Genomic DNA, 22,240 nt, shown 5'->3' with positions numbered 1-22,240 from the left:
CTCACACTTTCCCACATTGAACACCATCTGCCAAGTTTTTGCCCACTCACTTAACCTATCTATATCCCTTTGCAGATTCTTTGTGTCCCCATCACAACATGCCTTCCCACCTATTTTTGTATTGTCAGCAATTGTGGATACATTACACTCTGTCCCTTCCTCTAAGTCATTAATATAGATAGTAAATAGTTGATGTCCTAGGACTGATACTTGTGGCACCCCACTAGTTACGGCTTTCCAACCTGAAAAAGACCCATTGATCCCGACTCTCTGTCTTCTGTGTGTTAGCCAGTCCTCAATCCATGCCAATACATTGCCCCCAATACCCTTATTTTGTGCAATAACTTTTATGTGGCACCTTATCAAGCACCTTCTGAAAATCCAAATACACTACATCTACCGGTTCCCCTTTATCCACTCTGCTTGTTATATCAAGTCATGGAGAGATACAGCACCGAAACAGGCCCTTCAGCCCACCAAGTCCGCGCTGACCATCAGCCACCCATTTATACTAATCCTATTTTCCCTCTCACATCCCCTCAATTCTCCTACCACCTACCTACACTGAAGGCAATTTTTTTATAATGGCCAATTTACCTATCAACCACAAGTCTTTGGCATGTGGGAGGAAACCAGAGCATGCAGAGGAAACCAGAGCATGCAGAGGAAACCCACACGGTCACAGGGAGAACTTGCAAACTCCACACAGGCAGTACCCAGAACCGAACCCGAGTCGCAAGAGCTGTGGTGCTAACCACTGTGCCGTCCTCAAAGAACTCTAACAAATTTGTCAAACATGATTTCCCTTTCATAAAACCATGTTGACTCTGATTGTTTTTCTCAATGTCCTGCTATTTCTTCCTTAATGATGGACTCTAGCATTTTCCCAATGACTGATGTTAAGCTAACTGGTCTATAGTTTCCTGCTTTCTGTCTCCCTCCTTTCTTGAATAGGGGTGTCACATTAGCAGTTTTCCAATCCGCTGGTACCCTACCGGAATCCAGTGAGTTTTGGTATGTTATGACCAATGCCTCCACTATCTCTGCAGCCACTTTTTTTAAAACCCTTGGATGCAGGCCATCAGGTCAACTTGTCTGCCTTTAGTCCCATCAGCTTGTCAAGCACCTTTTCCCTCGTGATAGAGATTGTTACAAGTTCCTCCCTCCCATTTACACCTTGTTCGTCTATTATTTTTGGGATGTTTATAGTGTCCTCAACCATGAAGACCAAGGCAAAATATTGGTTTAAATTATCTGCCATTTCCCTGTTCCCGGTCTCATCCTCTAAGGGTCCCACACTTACTTTAGCTACTCTCTTCCTTTTAATATATCCATAGTAGCTCTTACTGTTTGTTTTTATATTTCTTGCCAATTTACTCTCATAATCAATTTTCTCCCTCTTTATTAGTTTTTTAGTCATCCACTGCTGGTTTCTAAAAAATTCCCAATTCTCTGGCCTACCACTCGTTTTCACCACATTGTACGCCTTTGTTTTTGATTTGATACTCTCCTTAACTTCCTTTGTTATCCACAGCTGGTTCATCGTTCTCTTCGAGTCCTTCCTTCTGACTGGAATAAATGTTTGATGAGTGTTATGAAATATCTGCTTAAAAGTCTGCCACTGCTCATCTACTGACTTACCCTGTAGTCTATCTTCCCAGCCCGCTTTAGACAACTCTTTCTTCATACCTCTGTAATTGCCCTTGTTTAAGAAGACACATGTTTGAAACCCAAGTTGCTCACCCTCAAACTGAATTTGAAATTCTACCATGTTATGATCGCTTCCCGCTAAAGGATTCTTAACTACGAGATCTCATTAATCCTATCTCATTACACAATACCAAATCTAAAATAGCCTGTTCCCTGGTAGGTTCTGCAACGTATTGCTCTAAGTAACAATCCCTGAGGCACTCTACAAATTTGTCTTCCGTGCTACCCTTGCCAATTTGATTTGTCCAGTCTATTTGCAGATTAAAATCACCCATGATAATTGCAGTGCCCTTCTTACACGCCTCCATTATTTCCTGATTAATATCTTGTCCTACAGAGAGGCTACTCTTCGGGGGCCTGTAGACCACTCCCATCCGTGATTTCTTTCCCTTGCTATTCCTTATTTCCACCCAAACTGATTTTACATCACGATCTATTACCCCTATACCATTACTCACAACTGCACTGATCCCTTCCTTTAATAACAAAGCTACCCCACCTCCTTTTCCTTTCTGCCTATTCTTCCAGAACGTCGAATATCCTTGAACATTAAGATTCCAGTCCTAGTCATCCTGCAACCACGTCTCAGTGATAGCTGTCAAATCATATTCATTTATTTCTATCTATGCCATCAGCTCATCTATCCGGTTACAAATGCTACGTGCATTCAAAGAGCCTTAAGCTTTGACTTTTTACCATTTTTACCTACTCTTGTGCTTGTATTCTCTGTCCCTTCCTGTCGCTCTGATTAATGCATGCTCCTTCACTATCCTGCACCTCTGCTCTCTCATTACTTTTCGACTTTTTAAACTTCCTTTCAATTGAACCCTCTCCCCACTATTTAATTTAAAGCCTTATCTGCAACCCTAGTTGCACGATTCGCCAGGACACTGGTCCCAGCATGGTTCAAGTGAAGCCCATCCCAACGGAACAGCTCTCTCTTTTCCCAGTACTGGTGCCAGTGTCCTATGAATCGGAACCCATTTCTCCCACACCAATCTTTGAGCCACACATTTACGTCTCTAATCTTATTTACCCTATGCCAATTTGCATGTGCCGCAGGTAGTAATCCAGAGATTATTACCTTTGTGGTTCTGCTTTTTAATTTGGCCCTGAGCTGCTCATAGTCCTTCAGCAGAACCTCTTTCCTAGTCCTGCCTATGTCGTTGGTACCTACGTGGACCACGACAACTGGATCTTTTCCCTCCCACTCCAAGTTCCTCTCCAGCCCAGAAGAGATGTCCTTAACCTTGGCACCAGGTAGGCAACACAGCCTTCGGGACTCTCTATCTTTGCTGCAAAGAACAGTATCTATTCCCCTAACTATGCTATCCCCTATTACAACTACATTTCTCTTTTCTCCCCACACTTGAATGGCGCTCTGAACCACAGTGCTGTGGTTAGTTCGCGCATCCTCCCTACAGTCTGTGCCCTCGTCCACACTGGGAGCAAGAACCTCGTACCTATTCCATAAGGGCACTGGCTGAGGCTCCTCCAAAGCTACATTCTGGATCCCCATACCTGCCTCACTTGCAGTCACACCCTCCTGTCCCTGACCACTGGCCGAATTCAAGGTAGTTAATCTAAGGGGTGTAACTGTCTCCTGAAACACAGTGTCCAGGTAACTCTCCCCCTCCCTGATGTGTTGCAGTGTCCGCAGCTCGGACTCCAGCTCATCAACTCTGAGCCAAAGGTCCTCGAGCAGCCAACACTTGCTGCAGATGTGGTCACCGTGGATCGCACCGGCTTCCACCAGCTCCCACATACTACAGCTGCAACACATTGCCTGCCCAGCCATCTCTATTCTATTTAATTCATTAATTTGGATCTCAGTGTTTTTAAAAAAAGAACTATTTAAGTGTACTCTTAACCTGTAATGACGTCGCCTGATTTAAATCACGTGGCCAAAACTACAAAAAAAAACACAAGACACGGAAGAAAGAAATACCCACCAATCACTCACCAGCTCTCCTGTGACGTCCCACTTCGATTTTTGCTGGTCAAGCAGGTCCACAGAAGGGAACACTCTCTCCACCACCGCTCTCGCCGCTGCTTCTGGTCTCGGGCCGCGGCTGCTTTTATCTCCCGGCTTCTCTCGCCTGTTCCTGCTCTCGATGCTGCTCAGGCTACTCTGGTTAGATCAGGTACAGGCTAGGTATATTCCAACAATGGTGAATGGTAGGGAACCCAAATCCAGGGCTCCTTGAATGATGATGGAGATAGAGAATACGATGAAACAAAAAAAAGAAGGTATATGATACGTCAGCTGAATTCTTCAAATGAGAACCAGCCCAAATACAGTAAGTTGAGAGACGTGAAGGGTAAAATAAGACTGGCAAAGAGAGAATATAAGAGTGGAATGGCTGCTAACATAAAAGAGAAGCCAAAAATCTTCTACTGGCATGTAAATAGTAAGTGGGTTGTAAGAGGTGGGATGGGCCTATTAGAGACAAAGAGGATATTATATGCTTAGAGGCGCAAGGCAAGGCTAGAATACTTAATCAGTACTTTGTATCAGTGTTTGCTAAGGAAGAGGATGCTGACAAAATATTAGTAGAAGCAGAGATGGTAGAGGTGCACATTGAGAGGCAGGATGTACTGGAAAGGCTGCATGCCCTTAGAGTGGATAAGTCGCCTGGTCCGGTGGCTTGCATCCAAGGTTGCTAAAGAAGTGGGGATGGCGATAGCAGAAGCGCTTGCCATAATCTTCCAACCTTCCCTAGATACGGGGCTGGTGCCAGAGGATTGGAGAGTTGCAAATGTGACCCTTATTCAAGAAAGAGTGTGAAGACAGTCCTCGCTAATTCAGCACCAAATTGGGAATCAGAACTGGGATTTTCAGGTTTGTGTGGCTCAGCTACATGCGGTCTTTCCCAACTAAGCCACTGAGTCACTTCAAACTTTAATGTATATTTTACATTAGCTCACAAGATCTTTAAGTCATTAGTCTTCAGAAGATTCATTTATGTTTCTATATTACTTCATTTGCACTAGTTTGATTTTATAAATGTCATGGGGTAGGGAAATTTGAAGTTTTAAGAGCTGCCCAAACTTAATTATCCAATAGCATTGTAGTATTCTCACTTCATGGCACTTCACGTGACTGACTAACCTGAAAAGCGAATGTACATTTTACATGTCCAGTCAGTTCTTTGGGAGGGAAGTATAATACTTTGTTTAGGCAGAGATCTGCTGCCTGAGAAACCATCAGAGACATCTCAAGTGAAGCATGGAAAATAGCAAGTGCTGAGGAAGGAACAGCAGAGTTTTTTCTGTATGAGGAAATCTGAAAGAGGAGTTTGGCCAAGATCGTGATGATAGTTGGAAAATGCAAGAGAAAAAGTAGGAGAGGAAATTATTTTACTATGAATATGTTTTGCTGTAAAGATACCCAGAGTGTGCTGCGTTTTCTGAAACTACCATAGAATAAATTATGAGGTGTTCATTTAGAAATTGCATGTTATGACACCTCTATATCAAGTAATAGAACGCCACTAGGCTGCCAGTCCTGTCAACTCTAGTCCCTGCATTGGGGTGCTTTATCTGTTTGTGGTGGGGTGTTGATTGCTGCTGTAACACAGGAAAGTGGGGTTGGGGAGAGAGAGAAGAACACCAGCCTGCATCTTGTCTCTTGGCAGCTGATCATGAAGTTATATTGATTGCTGTTAACAATTATTTTATGGAGGTAATTCTAAATTCTCTTCCTGCTTAAAGAAAAAAATAAAAATACAGGTACGCTGAATTTTCAGTTCCAGAGAATCAATGCGGTATGTTCTTTCATTAACAGGAATAAACAACTCAAAGGATTGTGCTTGATGCACACTACCTTATCAACCAACTATTGGCTAAGCATTTTTTGCAGCAAAGTAAACTTTGGATACTACATTTGAAGTTGTTACCATGAGTTTGAAGCCTGGAACTTGTAGCACTTGGCAACTGAGGAGCAATTCCCAGAGTTCTGACTTTCACACGTTGATTGCAATATTCAAATTACTGTGGGATTTTTATTGGGTTTTGACTTGCTCACCCATACTGGGCAGTAAATGACATTAGAAATACAAGCCCCATTATTATTGTCACTCAGTTGCTAATTAAATGCAATGCCCCAATTTTACCCATAATTAAATAATGTTAAAGGACATCCTGTTTCTTGCTTGTTGGGAATCAAAGCATTTTCAAGTGTTCGGTATATGTGCTTGAGGTACTGGATTCTTGATTTGGACAAAGAGACATCGAGGAATGGTCACTGATTGTGAAAGATTAAAGGGTGACATTGCTGCTTTCAATGTAGCCTAAACAATGGACTACTGATAATTAGGGGTACAGCAGTCCATATGTTTAGTACTTTATCCTCAGAAAACTTCTTTGCACTCTGCTGATATTGCATGCTGAATGTGGTTGGCAACATACTACATTGTGTTGGGGTAGTTTTCCTTTTAACTGTTGGAAGCCAATCAAGATTCCTACTCACTAAAGCCTAGAAATTGTTAGCTTATAGCATTACAACAGTGGGAGCAGAATGAACATAAGCAGAGAAGACTGCCAGAGTTGTCAGAGGACACAGGATGTGCTTGGTCTACACACATTGCTGCGCCTCTCATCATATCTACAGGCCCAGGCGTAGCTACCTGGGCAATGACTGTGGAACGCTACCTCTAGAGATTCAGGTTTATGAGGAAGGCAGTTACAGAGCTATGCCATCTGCTTCAGGGAGATCTGCAGCCAATCTTAAACATAGGGATGGTGTTGTTGGTGGCTAACAAGGTGACCATGGCCCTCTGTTCTCGGGGCTCTGGCTACTTCCAGGTTTTTTTTTATTCTTTCATGGCAAGGCCAGCATTTGTGGCCCATCCCTAATTGCCCTTGAACTGAGTGGCTTGCTAGGCCATTTCAGAGGGCAGTTAAGAGTCAACCACATTGCTGTGGGTCTGGAGTCACATGTAGTTCAGACCAGGTAAAGATGGCAGATTTCCTCCCCAAAGGACATTAGTGAACCAGGTGGGCTTTTACAGCAATCAATGATAGTTTCATGGCACCATTACTGAGACTAGCTTTCAATTCCAGATTTCGATGAATTAATTGAATTTAAATTCCACCAGCTGCTGTGTTTGGATTTGAACCCATGTCCCCAGGACATTTGCCTGAGTCTCTGGATTACTAGTTCAGTGACATTACCACTACACCACCATCTCCCCATACCACAGGTGATGTCTGCAATATCATCCACTTACTAAAAGCAGCAACGTGAAGGGACAACATCATTCTTCACATTTGCCTAGAGGATCAGCCAGTCAGGTTCCTGGACGCAATGCTCAATGTGCCATTGTATTGGACTAACAGCTCATTGTGTCCATCTGCCAAGCACAGACAAAGCAGAGCACAGGTGCAGCAAATCTTGTTTCTTCCACAAGCAGGTCACTTAGGATTAGTGCTAGGTCTGAGAAAAAGTGCAAGTGCCAAGGGACAGCACCATTCTAACTCAAGCCAATACTCTCCCTTCTCTACCCCAGAGAGCTGTAGCTGCTCAGCCGTTGAATATATTCAAAACAGAGATCAATAGATTTTTGGTTACTACGGAAATTAAGAGATGTGGGGATAGTGTGGGAAGGTGGAGTTGAGGAAGATCAGCCATGATCTTATTGAATGGTGGACAGGCTTGAAGGACCAAATGGCCTACTCCAGTTCCCATTTCTTATGTTCACTCTACCATAGAGAAAATAAGCGTGCTACACTAGACTTGAACATTGTGCTCAGGGCTTTTTTTGTCATGTAACAACTGGAATTATCAAACATACTATTGATATATTTGGATTGATTGGGGCGACTCCCCTCCCACATCCAGGATTTCCACAACAGCTTTCAGCTGCGTGCTCCGTACCTGTATTTTCACCTTGAAAAGCGGTCTCAGGCGGTATTCAACTCTATCACCGGCATTGTTATCCTGTGGCCTTTGGCAGAGTCAGAGGGTGAAAATGTCGATGACCAGAAACTGAACTGGACCAGCCACATAAATACTGTGGCTACAAGAGCAGGTCAGAGGCTGGGAATTCTGCGGCAAGTAACTCACCTCCTGAGTCCCCAATGCCTGTCCACCATCTACAAGGCACAAGTCAGGAGTGTGATGGAATACTCTCACTAGCCTGGATGGGTGCAGCTTCAACAACACTCAAGAAGCTCGACACCATCCAGGACAAAGTAGCCTGCTTGATTGGTACCCATCCAGCACCTTCAACATTCACTCCCTTCAGCACCGACGCAGTGGCAGCAGTGTGTACCATCTACAAGATGCACTGCAGCAACTCACCAAGGCTTCTTCGACAGCACCTTCCAAACCCTTTATCACCTAGAAGGACAAGGGCAACAGACACATGGGAACACCACCACCTGCAAGTTCCCCTCCAAGCCACACACCATCCTGACTTGGAACTATATCGCCGTTCCTTCACTGTCACAGCGTCAAAACCCTGGAACTCCCTTCCTAACAGCATTGTGAGTGTACCTACACCACAAGAACTGCAATTGTTCAATAAAGCAGCTCACCACTATCTTCTCATGGGCGATTAGGGATGGGTAATAAATGCTGGCCTAGCCAGCGACACCCACGTCCCCGATCGAATAAAAAAAAATGTTAAAGTTAGGTCGGGGGGGGGGGGGGGTGGGGGTGGTGCATTTATCTCTTATGTAATGTGGGAATGTTGTTGACTTGAATTGGCAGAATGCTACCCTCAGTGCTTTGTTTTAGATGTGTGGCATTTTGTATATTACTGCTTCTTAGGAACTTATTTGTGGAAGGTACAACTGTACTGCTGCTACAAGGCTTCATTGACAGCTAGCTGCTATGCCAGACTTCCATAAACTATACTTTTACCAGGGTCTTGCATGTGAGTTATTCATCTCTAGACTTGTGGTGGCTAATTGGTGTTGAGTAAACGCCTCCCATATTTGGTGCACTCGGTGCATCTGAGAGGGTGGTCATTAGTCCTTTTAAATATATATTACTCTCCCTTAGTCCTTGCATTTGAACTTGCAGCTTTAAGCCAATCAGACTAGCTTTTCTCACTTAGTGGTGCCCAAATATACAGCAGTTTGGGAGTAATCAGCTTGCTTAGCCTCCCGAGCTAGTGCTGTTCCAGGTGCTTAACTGCAAGTACAGCTCACAGCTGTGGTAGAAGATCCATTTCTGTTTCCTTCTTATTGGCTGATCTACTGTGGCCACAGACTGTAAACAGTAGTATATCTGTACACCAGCTTCGGTGAACTTATGGCCAAAAGCTTTAGGGAGCTTTTGATAGAGATTAAACTAAGTGCACCATTATAATGTACAGGCCGTAACAGCTCAGTTTGATTCTTGCAACATTCTTTAGATAAATGTGCTGGTCTATATTTAGCTTTTTTTGGGTGTTTTCCATGGACTAAGCTTCTTGTAGCAAACAGTGACATTATGCACAGCCTGCAGATAGCAGTAGATTAGAGCTATAGAGGACTCGTACCAGCTTTGGGCTGACAACAGAGGAGGAGCATGGTTCAGGTGCATTGTATGACTTCTTCATTCTTGTCCTGAAGTTACTAATTCTGCATGATGTCTTGAGTTTTGAAATGTTCTTCAGGGTACTCTCAAACTAGGACTGATGCTGTCTAAACAATAAAATCTAATTGCTCTTAACTGAAAAGTTATTTTTCCTCCTATCAATTTAGTCAATGAATAAATCAACAAAAATAAACCCTCCTGGGTGCGTAATGCATGTAACTATTTAACAGATATTGTGAGCATGCTGAAAATTTTAATCTGGGCATTTTGACTGCATGCAGCTTTGTTTCTCAACTAACCACTTCCTGCTGGCACTTTCAGCTTATCTCTGTGCTTGGCTCAAGGTGGGACATACTGTGTGCGATCTGTGCGTGATTCAGGTGCCTGACTCTTTCCTTTCCAGGTTCTTCTGGTTCTTTTAACATGCCAAACTCTGGAGACTTATTCATGAACATGCAGTCACTGAATGGGGATTCTTACCAGGGTTCTCAAGTTGGAGCTAACGTGCAGTCACAGGTAGGCATAGGACGATGCATTTGGAGTACGGGACATTTCAAAGAGATTAGAATAACAAATCCCACCCACAAAAGAGGAAGCTTCAAAGATGGCCAGAACATAATTGATGACTTTGGGAGACCTAAATGGCCAATGTCTACAAATTCCCAGCTGAATAATGGCAGTTGCCACCAGATCCTTGAGTATATAGCCCTTCTAATGCCACTGTGCTTTCTTGCTGAAAAGACTGATGTGTTCAGTTTCATTACAGGAAGTATGTGGGATTAGCTGGTCCAACTCTATTTAGTTCCATTCACCACTTGTCACTATAATGCTGTGATTGATTTAACTAGAAATATCATCTGGGTGAGCCTTCCCACTCGGCATATTCCTGAGTAATTGTCCCCTGATAGTGCCATTGGTAAATAATGTGCAGGTGATCCACATCAATTTGAGGGGTTTAGGTTTGATTCTGGTCTGTGCTAATCATGCCAGCAACAGTGTTATAATTGGCCTCAGCACTTCCAAGCTATTGAAAGATACACCAGCCAGGTTGCTGGCCGGTGACCCCTTCTAAAAAAAAGTGTGTTAGTGGTGTGTGCAGACGCTCATGGTTGAATCGTCTGTCTAGGCTCACAAGTGAAGACTGGTCATCCTTGAGAGAAAGTGGAAGGAAACTGGCTGCCATGGGAACTGTCCCAGAGTAAACGGTTTCAGGATACGAGAGGAGGAAAGTAGTTGTGTTTGTGATCCTAACTCCTGGGATAGTGTAAAAGTAGTGTGCAAGTTTTGAACCTGAGCTTCCCCAAGCAGGTAAGAGGTAGCTGCTGCCAGGCCCAGGTGCTTTAAATAAAAGTGGTGGGTCAACCAAGATGCTGACACAGACCACTCCTATAGGCTGTAAAGTGCCACTGTTCCAACTTGAGAGAAAATATTAATATGAAGAACAAACTTGGAAAGAAAAACTTGGAAGGAAAGGGCTGAAAGTGGAATGACAGTGCTTTGGGAAATACATTTAAAATCTAAAATGAGTCCTGTCCTGCTGAAGTGAATGTCACATTTGCTATGGTGCATTGCTGCCACTGTTTCACTGGTAAAAGGCTGTTTATGTTGTACTGCGGCTTGAATCATACCCAATATTTAATACAGCACTGAATTTTAGCTTTTTATTTCCTGCAGTTTTCCCCGACACTTCTCAGTAATCATTCCTCATTTTTCAAAAATAGGTAAAATATGTTATGGAAGAATGAAAAAGACAAAAATTTGATAGATATAGTTGGTAGTTGACGATTTATTTTTGGTGTCCAAGTGAAACCTCTCTTCAGAAGGTTACATATAAACATAGAAAATAGGAGCAGGAGTAGGCCATTCGGCTATTCGAGCCTGCTCCGCCATTCATTATGATCATGGCTGATCATCCAACTCAGTAACCTGTTCCCGCTTTCCCCCCCATATCCTTTGATCCCTTTCACCCCAAGAGCTATATCTAACTCCTTCTTGAAAACATACAATGTTTTGGCATCAACTGCTTTCTGTGGTAGCGAATTCCACAGGCTCGCCATTCTCTGGGTGAAAAAATTTCTCCTCATCTCAGTCCTGAAAAGTTTACCCTGTATTCTTAGACTATGACCCCTAGTTCTGGACTCCACCACCATCGGGAACATCCTTCCTGCATCTACCCTGTCAAGTCCTGTTAGAATTTTATAGGTTTCGATGAGATCCCCCCTCACTCTTCTGAACTCCAGCGAATATAATCCTAACCGACTCAATCTCTCCTCATACGTCAGTCCTGCCATCCCAGGAATCAGTCTGGTAAACCTTCGCTGCACTCCCTCTATAGCAAGAGCATCCTTCCTCAGATAAGGAGACCAAAACTGCACACAATATTCCAGGTGTGGCCTCACCAAGGGTGTGTATAATTGCAGCAAGACATCCCTGCTCCTGTACTCAAATCCTCTCACTATGAAGGCCAACATACGGCACAGTGGCGCAGTGGTTAGCACCGCAGCCTCACAGCTCCAGCGACCCGGGTTCAATTCTGGGTACTGCCTGTGTGGAGTTTGCAAGTTCTCCCTGTGTCTGCGTGGGTTTCCTCTGGGTGCTCCGGTTTCCTCCCACAGCCAAAAGACTTGCAGGTTGATAGGTGAATTGGCCATTATAAATTGTCACTAGTATAGGTAGGGGAATATAGGGACAGGTGAGGATGTGGTAGGAATATGGGATTAGTGTAGGATTAGTATAAATGGGTGGTTAATGGTCGGCACAGACTCGGTGGGCCGAAGGGCCTGTTTCAGTGCTGTATCTCTAAATACCATTTGCCTGTTTTACCGCCTGTTGCACCTGCATGCCTACCTTCAGCGACTGGTGTACGAGAACACCCAGGTCTCGTTGCATATTCCCCTCTCTCAGTTTATAGCCGTTCAGATAATAATCTGCCTTCCTGTTTTTGCTACCAAAGTGGATAACCTCACATTTATCCACATTATACTGCATCGGCCATGCATTTGCCCACTCACTGAACTTGTCCAAATCACCCCGAAGCCTCTCTGCATCCTCCTCACAACTCCCACCAAGTTTTGTGTCATCTGCAAATTTGGAGATATTACATTTAGTTCTCTCATCTAAATCATTAATATATATTGTGAATAGCTGGGGTCCTAGCACCGATCCCTGAGGTACCCCACTAGTCACTGCCTGCCATTCGGAAAAAGACCCATTTATCCCTACTCTTTGTTTCCTGTCTGCCAACCAATTTTCTATCCATCGCAATACACTACCCCCAATCCCATGCACTTTAATTTTACACGCTAATCTCTTATATGGGACTTTGTCGAAAGCTTTCTGAGAGTCCAAATAAACTACATCCACTGGCTGTCCCTCATCAACTTTACTAGTTACATCCTCGAAGAATTCTAGTAGATTTGTCAAGCATGATTTCCCTTTCATAAATCCATGCTGACTCTGCCTGATTCTACCACTGATCTCTAAGTACTCTGCTATAAAATCTTTTATAATGGACTCTAGAATTTTCCCCAGTACCGATGTCAGGCTGACTGGTCTATAATTCCCTGCTTTCTCTCTACCTCCCTTTTTAAATAGTGCAGTTACATTAGCTACCTCCAATCTGTAGGAACTGTTCCAGAGTCTATAGAATCTTGGAAGATGACCACCAATGCATCCACTATTTCTAGGGCCACTTCCTTAAGTACTCTGGGATGCATACCATCAACCCTGGGGCTTTATCAGCCTTCAATCCCATCAATTTCTCCAACACCATTTCGCTACTAATACTGATTTCCTTCAGTTCCTCTCTCTCACTAAGCCCTGTGTTACCATTTCTGGTATGATATTTGTGTCCTCCTTTGTGAAGACAGAACCAAAGTATGCATTTAGTTGGTCAGCCATTTCTTTGTTCCCCATAATAAATTGCCCTGTTTCTGACTGCAAGGGACCTACATTTGTCTTCACCAATCTTTTTCTCTTCACATACCTATAGAAACTTTTACAGTCAGTTTTTATGTTCCCCGCAAGCTTGCTCTCGTACTCTATTTTCCCCTTCTTAATCAATCCCTTGGTCCTCCTTTGCTGAATTCTAAACTGCTCCCAATCCTCAGGTCTGTTATTTTTTCTGGCAAATTTATGTGCCTCTTCCTTGGATCTAATGCTATCTAATTTCCCTTGTAAGCCATGGTTTGGCTACCTTTCCCGTTTTACTTTTGAGCCAGACAGGGATAAACAATTGTTGCAGTTCATCCATGCTCTCTTTAAATCTTTGCCATTGCCTATCCACCGTCATCCGTTGAAGTAACGTTTCCCAATCCATCATCGCCAACTCGCGCCTCATACCTTCGCAGTTTCCTTTACTAAAATTCAGGGCCCTAGTTGCAGAATCAACTACGTCACTCTCCATCTTGATGAAGAATTCTATCATATTATGGTCGCTCATCCCCAAGGGGTCTCGCACCACTAGATTGTCAATTATTCCTCTCTCATTACATAATACCCAGTCTAGGATGGCCTGTTCTCTAGTTGGCTCTTCAACGTATAGGTCCAGAAAACCATCCCGTATACACTCCAAGAATTCTTCCTCTACGGTATTGTGACTAATTTGATTTGCCCAATCTATATGCAGATTAAACTCACCCATAATTACAGATGTTCCTTTATCACATGCGGCTCTAATTTCCTGTTTAATGCCATTCCCAACATCACCATTACAGTTTGGGGGTCTGTATACAACCCCCACTAACGTTTTTTGCCCCTTAGTGTTTCTCAGCTCTACCCATACAGATTCCACATCGTCAGAGCTAATATCTTTCCTCACTATTGCGTTAATTTCCTCTTTAACCAGCAATGCAACTCCATCGCCTTTTGCTTTATGTCTGTCCTTCCTAAATACTGAATACTCCTGGATGTTAATTTCCCATCTCTGGTCATCTTGCAGCCATGTCTCCGTAATCCCGACTATATCATACCCGTTTACATCTATTTGCGCGATTAATTCATCCATTTTATTGCGAATGCTCCGCGCGTTAAGGCACTTAGCCTCAAGGCTTGTCTTTTTCACATTACTTGTCCCCTTTCCACTATTTTTCATTGTGCCCCTGTTTGATTCTGGCCCTTGATTTCTCTGCCTATCACTTTTCTTATTCCCCTTACTGTCTTTTGTTCTTGTCTTTGATCCCCCTTCCACTGACTCCTTGAAAAGTTTCCCATCCCTCTGCCATTTTAGTTTAAACCCTCCCCAACCCCTCTAGCAAATACTCCCCCTTGGACATGGGTCCTGGTCCTGCCTAGGTGTAAACCCGTCCAGTTTGTACTTGTCCCACCTCCCCCAGAACTGGTCCCAATGTCCCAGGAATCTAAAATCCTCCCCTTCACACCATCTCTTCAGCCACGTATTTATCTGATATATCCTGCTATTACTACTCTGACTAGCACGCGGCACTGGTAGTAATCCTGAGATCACTACCTTTGAGGTCCTACTTTTCAACTTACTTCCTAGCTCTCTATATTCTGCTTTTAGGACCTCATCCTTTTTTTTACCTATGTCGTTTATACCAATGTGTACCATGACCACTGGCTGTTTACCCTCCCCCTTCAGAATGTCCTGTAACCGCTCTGAGACATCCTTGACCCTAGCACCAGGGAGGCAACATACCATCCTGGAGTCTCTTTTGTGGCCACCGAAACGCCTATCCCCCTTACAATTGAATCCCCTATAACTGTTGCATTCCCACACTTTTTACTCCTCCCCTGTGCAGCAGAGGCAACCATGGTGCAACGAATTGGGCTGTTGCTGCTTTCCCCTGAGAGGCCATTCCCCCCAACAGTATCCAAAGCAGTATATCTGTTTTGCAGGGGAATAACCACAGGAGGTTGCAGGTTCAAGTCTCACTCCAGAGACTTGAGCATGTAATCTAGGTTGTCACTTGCAGTGTCATACTGAGGGAATGTTGCAAAGTCAGAGGTGATGTCATTCAAATGAGACGTTAAATCATATCTACCCACTTGGGTGGACGGACATCAAAGATCCCACGGCACTATTCGAAAAAAAGCAGTGGAGTTCTCCACAGCGTCCTTGCCAATATTTATTCCTCAACCAACTTCACCAAAAAAAAACAGATTATCTGGCCACTTATTTAATTGCTGTTCATGGGGGCCTAGTGTGCACAAATTGGCTGCCCTGTTTCCCACATTACAACAGTGACTACACTTCAGAAGTACTTTGTTGGCTATAAAGCACTTTAGACATCCTAACATTGTGAGAGGCGCTTTAGAAATGCAAACTCATTCTTTCTTTCCTCCTCCCTCCTCCTAGTATTTTGGTGTCCCAACGACGTCTTATTGAACCTCTCCCCCCCATTGTATCATCAAAGCTCAGCTAAAGCTGTCCTGTAGTAGGGAGCAGCCACTTGCTGCACTCTCAGGCGTGCCAGGCTATTGGGTGGGGCAAGAAGATCTTGGAAGATGAGAGGTGGAGAGAAAGGTATAGTCGGGATGCAGCCTTAGCTATAGATTTGAACCTGCTGAATCTTGGGAAAACTTAATAATAAACTGCTGAGTGTTCTAGCAGCTTACTTCATTTGCATGTGATTGGCTGCATGGGAATTCTTACCTAGGCTCAAATGGGAAGAACAGGAACTCACAGTTACTTCCTGTTGTGAGTTACCATCCATCTCAATGTGCATTCACAGAGCTGGGCCTCACTTTAGGTATGCTGCTTGTTGCATACATGCCATTCTCTAGCACCAGCTGCAATAACTGGTTACATTACTGACATTCATTGGAAGTGACCTGTTAGACATCATACAGTTATAATTGAAGCTTTATAGCCTTTTAACAATGTCAGAAAAACAGTGGACATTGCTAGTGGAGATAAATTACCAAGGGAAAAGGACAGGGTTAAGCAGGCCAATGTATCCATTATAATCTGAATCAGTGTGTCAATTTTCATTTTCTTATATCCTCCTCACTTCTGACATGTACAGAACTAACATTTGAAACCTTGTCTTGCTTATCCATTGAATGATGCACTTGGTTCTTTTTAACAAATTGGTTTAAAATACAGATTATGCCCTTCACCCTAATTCAGATGCAGCCTGGTGGTGAGTGAGGACATCCATCTCCCTTTGATGCCCAGTAATGGTCACACTGAAATGCCTCCTTTTGAATATACCCATTTAAGTGTACATGAGAATGGATGGGTTTATCTGTACATGGCATTGAAAGTGTGACAGCAACATATTGCAGATGGCCATAATACCTGAGAGATATATACCAATCGATCTGCCTTGGAATTGCACACAGGGAATTAATACCAAGTGTAATGTTCAATTGAAGTGGGGTTAGAGTGTGGCAGATAATTTGGCCAGGACGCACAGATGTAAATCTGTCTTCATTTGAAAGGCATACATTTTGTTCTTATTTTCATATTTCCATTATAAATTCCTATTTCTAAATTTATTATGGGAATTGCCTATGTGAACTTGACACGTTGTAATTGCACTCTCTCCCCAGTGGAGGAGTTTATTTAGTGGGGTTGGAGATACACAGAACAAAACTTCTTTGTCAGATTGCAGTCTTAAGTCTAGCATATGAAACTAGGAAGTCAACCTTATATAATAACACATGCATCTCTTAGATATGACATGAAACCACATTGCCCAGACAGCCCTGATAAGCTGCCACAAAAACAAAATTCTGTCAACCCTCAGCAGATCTGTCAGCATCTGTGGAGAGGGCAAACAGTTAAAGTAGCTAGTGTCGACCCTTCATCAGAACTGGAAAAGATTACAGATGAACAGCACTTAAAGAGGAATGCACACATACACTTTCTCATGCATACACTTTCTCACGCATTCACACACACAAATGACTACAACTTGCATTTATATAGTGTCTTTAACATAGTAAAATGTTCCAAAGCCCCTCACAGGAATGAAAATTTGACATCAAATCACATGAGGTAGTAGGACAGTATCAAAGAGGTATGTTTTAAGGAGCATCTTAAAGGAGGAGAAAGTGTCAGAGAAGCATAGGGAGGGAATTCCAGAGCTTAGGGCTTAGGCAGCTGAAGGCACAGTCGCCACTGATGGAGCGATGTCCATTGAGAATGCAAGAGGCTAGAGTTTGAGGAGCGCAGTGATCCTATAGGGCTGGATAGGTAGGGGCAAGGTCATGGATAGGTTTGAAATTATTATTCCGACACAATTGCTTTGCAGATTTCACAGTTCCCAGCATTGGATCAAAGAGAAACAGGTGAAAGTTTTAACAGTTATGTGAATAGTGGCATTTATTTCTTCAATTAAAAATGTGATTTCTACAAATACACAAATTGCATGAGGAACATAGGAACAGGGTGAGGCCATTTAGCCCCTTAAGCCTGTTCCTCAATTCAATGAATCATGACTGATCTGCAGCCTAACTCCACATACCACTTTTGCCCCATCCCCTTCAATGCTTTTGGCTAACAAAAATCTAGAAGCTCAGTTTTAAAATTAACAATTGATCTAGCATCAATTGTCATTTGCAGAAGAGAGTTCCGAACTTCTACCACCCTTTGTGTTTAGATTTGCTCCCTAATTTGACTCCTGAAAAGCCAAGCTCTAATTTTTAGGCTAAAAGCAAAATACTGCAGATGCTGGAAATTTGAAATAAAAACTAAGTGCTGGAAATACTCAGCAGGTCTGGCAGTATCCGTGGAGAGAAAAACAGAGGTTTCAGATCTGTGACCTTTCATCAGAACACATCAGTAAACAGGGATATATAGGCCAACTAGCCTGACATGAGTAGTAGGGAAAATACTAGAATATGTTATTAAAGTCATGGTAACAGAGTACTTAGAAAATCATAATGCAATTAAGCGAAGTCAACACAAATTTATGAAAGAGTAACCGTGTTTGACAAAGCTTTTTTTTGAGGTTGTAACTAACAGGGTAGTGGATGTGGCATATTTGGATTTTTTAAAAAAGCATTTGTTAAGCTGTTCACAAGGTTGGAGTTCATGGGATTGGGGGTAATATATTAGCATGGATTAAGGATTTTCTAACGGACTGAAAACATAAGAGTATGAATAAAGATCATTTTTGGTTTGGCAGGCTGTAACTAGTGGGTTACTGCAAGGATCAGTGCTTGGGTCTCAGCTATTTACAATCTATATCAATGACAGATGAGGGGACTGAGTGTAATGTATCCAAGATTGCTGACAGTACAAAGTGAGGTGGGAAAGTTTTTTTTATTCCTTCACGGGATATGGGCGTGGCTGGCAAGGCTTGAACTGAACTGAGTGGCTTGCTAAGCCATTTCAGAGGGCAGATAAGAGTCAACAATATTGTTGTGGGTCTGGAGTCACATGTAGGACATTAGTGAACCAGATGGGTTTTTATGACGATCGATGATAGCTTCATGGCACCATTACTGAGACTAGCTTTCGATTGCAAAGGGATATGAACAGTTTCAGTGAGTGGGAAAGAACATGGCAGATGGAATATAATGTGGGGAAATATGAAGTAATCCACTATAGAAGGAAAAATAGAAAAAGCAGAATATTTTTACATGGTGAGAGACTGGGAAATTTTGGTATTGCGAGGGACCTGGGTGTCCTTTTACAAGAATCGCAGGAAGTTAGCATACAGATACAGTAAATAATTAGGAAAGCTTATGGTATGTTGGCCTTTATTCCAAAGGAATAGGAGTATAAGAATGAAGACGTTTTACTGCAGTTATATAGGGCCTTGGTGAGACTACATCTGAAGTACTTTGTACACTTTTAGTCCCCTAATCAGCCTTGGAGGGAGTGCAACGAAGATTCACGAGACTGATTCCTGCGATGAGGGGATTGTCTTATGAGGAAAGATTGAGTAGACTAGGCCTATATTCCCTGTAATTTAGAAGATTGAAAAATAATCTAATTGAAGCATATAAAATTGTTAAGGTGTTGCTAGAGTAGATGCTGGGATGATGTTTCCACTGTCCGGGGAGTCTAAACTAGGGGTCACAGTATCGGAATAAGGAATTAGAACTGAGATGAGGAGAAATCTTTTCACTCAGGATTATGAATCTTTGGAATTCTCTACCCCAGAGAGTTGTGGATGCTCATACGTTGAGTATAGGTTTTTGGATATTAAGGCATATGGGGATAGTACAGGAAAGTGGAGTTAAGGCTGAAGGTTAGCCACGATTGTATTGAATGGTGGAATAGACTCAAAGGTCCAAATGGCCTACACCAGCTCATATTTCTTATGTTCTTATGTTCTTCTCTGTAAGACCTTGTTACTGCAGCTGCTTTATTAGCTATCAGCATGAACCACTGCAGCAGCTTCTAAGAAATCTTTTTTGAAAGAACATTAAATTTAGCATATGTCATTGCTGACACATCATTGCGCAGCCCTTGTTTGTAACCTGTTGTCTCAGTCATAGTCCTTTAACATCATGAAATGGTCATGTGATGCTTCATGAATCCCATCTCCACTACTCAGCATAGGCATTGCCCTGTTACATTGTGTTTACAGCACAGAAACTGGCCATTTAGCTTAACATGGTTGTGCTGTCGTTTATGCTCCACCTGAGCCTCTTCATCTCACCCTATCAGCACATCTTTATGTTCCTTTCTCCCTCGTGTGCTTATCTAGTTCCCCTTAAGTACGTTCATGCTATTTACCTCAACTACTCCTTGTGGTAACAATGTTTGTTTTGAACTGATAAATGCCTCCAATGAAATAGCAGAGACGGGAATTTCAAACAAACATTTGAAGTGTATCCCATGGTGTAATTTCAGGGCAACATATCAATTTCTTCAGTAAAAATTATGCCCAAATATATCCTTGCTTTTTAATTAATATCAGGACGATAAAGCAGCAACTCTGTCCAATAGTCTGATATGAGCACATTTATCCAAAATAACTTTTCAGCACCTAATTACTGGTGGTTTAAGAAGCAGTAAAACTAGAAATTTTTTTACCCTTTAAAATATTTTCACCTGAATAGCTGATGGAAGAAGCTGACTTAAAATACTATCCTAAACTCTCCTCAGCAGTGCTATTCTCAATCACAGATCTATATTCAAAGTCCAATATGTTGGGGTACTGTGGTGTTTCAGCTTTTATAACTCATCTTTAATAGCAATCTGAAGTGAGTTGTGTCCAGGTCTCCATGTTTCTGAAACAGGGTGTAAAGGCTGTCCTTGGACAAAAGAAGAAATTGCTGCTAAACTCAGAAACTCAGCTGTCATCTTGGACTCCTCTAAGAAGCTCCCTCTTTTATATTAAAATGACCTTTTAAGGTATTCTTCAAATACAGCAGTAATACTAGAAGTGAGTGCTGGTGTCGCTATGCTTTTAAATGACTGATAAAAATGTGACCAACTGAACAAACAAAGCAAGCCACACACAGTCTAGTACAGTGATGTGAAGCTATTACTGAGCAGGAATTGAAGCATCACTCTGTACCTAGCATGATTCTCCAATACCATCCAGTCCAGAGTAACAGCACTGGAACTTTCACCTTCATAGCTGGAAGCAGACAAGATAATGTATATTGTGCATCGGCATTTTTCACCATTTACACTGCGGTCCTGTGCCAACTGCAAACATAATATACTCGATGACCCCCTCCAAGATAAAAAAATAAAATGCTAACTATCAGTTAACTGAAATCTTCTGCGTAATCCATAACCTTTGAAAATTAATGTTAATTTAAGGGAAGAGATTCTAAAAGGGAATTGGGAATGGAATTTGAATCCAGGCTTAAATTTTGATTTGAGGTTGGGATTGTTACAGGGGTATGAGATTCCCACAATGCTGGCCTGGGAATCACCCTCGACTAACACAGGTACAAGTTCCCATTTTGTCATCGTTCATTATGAAAATGGGGGCTGGAGGATGATGAATTAAGACCAATAACCCTCTCTGTAATGTGTGGAAAATCTTCTAAGTTGACCTATTTTCCCCTGTAGGTGGATTCCCTGCGTCATGTTATACACCAGACAGGCGGATACAGTGATGAGATGGCGGCAAGCCAGATGTACACCCCAAGACGTATAGATGTAAGAAACAGCTTTTCTAATTTCACACCCAAGCAGCTTTCACCCTTTATGAGTTGAAAGTTCTTTGTCATTTTTGATATAGTAATTTTTATTTGATGAGCTCATCTGAATCCTCACTCACACTCTACTGTATGCAGTGTCTGTGGGGATGACTGGGGTGTTCCGAATATGACCCGGCTGCCATCTGTGCTTTGCTTTCATCACTTGTGACCCTTGTTTGTGTCTGACCACCATTCGCAGCCTCGTCTGCTGTAAGCTGTGAGCCACAGATGGTCTGAGTGCCATTTTGTTGAAAGTCAATGGCTCTGTCAGTTGGCAGGATCATGGCTGGAATTTTATCAAAGCCCACACAGGTGGGCGGTGGGACCCTGGGTGGCAATTTACTGGCGCCCAGTTGAGGATGTCACCTCACCACCCAGAACTCTGGCCCAATCAAAGGGCCAGCAGCCTTGGCAGCGCCACGAATAGAAATGACACTGTTTAGGCTGCTGGAAGAGGGCACCTCCATGTTGAAGTGCCCTCAAAGGCCAGTAAGTTTTTTTTTAATGTGCCGGGGCCAGACAGTTTTGCCCATCAAGTAGAGGGGTGTTCTCTCCAGCAGCCATGGGGGGCAGTCACTGTTGCTGGGTGGTCTCTCTGTGGGCCATAGAGCGGCCATAAAGAAGGGTTCCCCCCCACCCCCCCGCACCGCTTCCCAGTAACCTGCTGGGGAGCCAGCACAATTTACCTGGTGGTCTCCCAATGTGGCAGCCGCCCCTCTCGATGCTGGTAAAATGCCAGTGGGGTGGGAAGTGGCCAATAATTGGCCAATTAATTGATTTAATTGGCCGCCTGCCTCTGGTTGGCGGGTGGCCGTGCCACTGAGGTTCCTGCTGCTGGTAATATTTTCTGGCAGCAGGAAGATGCCGGGCTCCCCTCCCAGCACCTTTTGCCACTATTTTACAAGGCATCCCACCTCCCAG

General features: G+C 43.1%; 1 protein-coding gene across 8 annotated transcripts in view; it reads left to right on the top strand.

The window, feature by feature from the left end:
* The window catches only part of pbx4 (pre-B-cell leukemia transcription factor 4), a 609,025-nt gene that overhangs the window by 515,006 nt on the left and 71,779 nt on the right, over window positions 1-22,240 (top strand). For 5 of the 8 annotated variants that reach the window (XM_068020886.1, XM_068020885.1, XM_068020889.1 and 2 more), the window contains one exon: window positions 21,189-21,278. In XM_068020886.1, the coding sequence (XP_067876987.1) occupies window positions 21,189-21,278 (90 nt within the window). Of the gene's footprint in view, window positions 1-9,641; window positions 9,755-21,188; window positions 21,279-22,240 lie in introns of those variants that run through there. The other 3 variants (XM_068020890.1, XM_068020887.1, XR_010970948.1) reach the window with 2 other exon arrangements.

Source organism: Heterodontus francisci, chromosome 43 (assembly GCF_036365525.1).
Source record: "Heterodontus francisci isolate sHetFra1 chromosome 43, sHetFra1.hap1, whole genome shotgun sequence".
Lineage (NCBI taxonomy): Eukaryota > Metazoa > Chordata > Chondrichthyes > Heterodontiformes > Heterodontidae > Heterodontus > Heterodontus francisci.
This window is presented reverse-complemented; position numbering and strand designations above follow the sequence as displayed.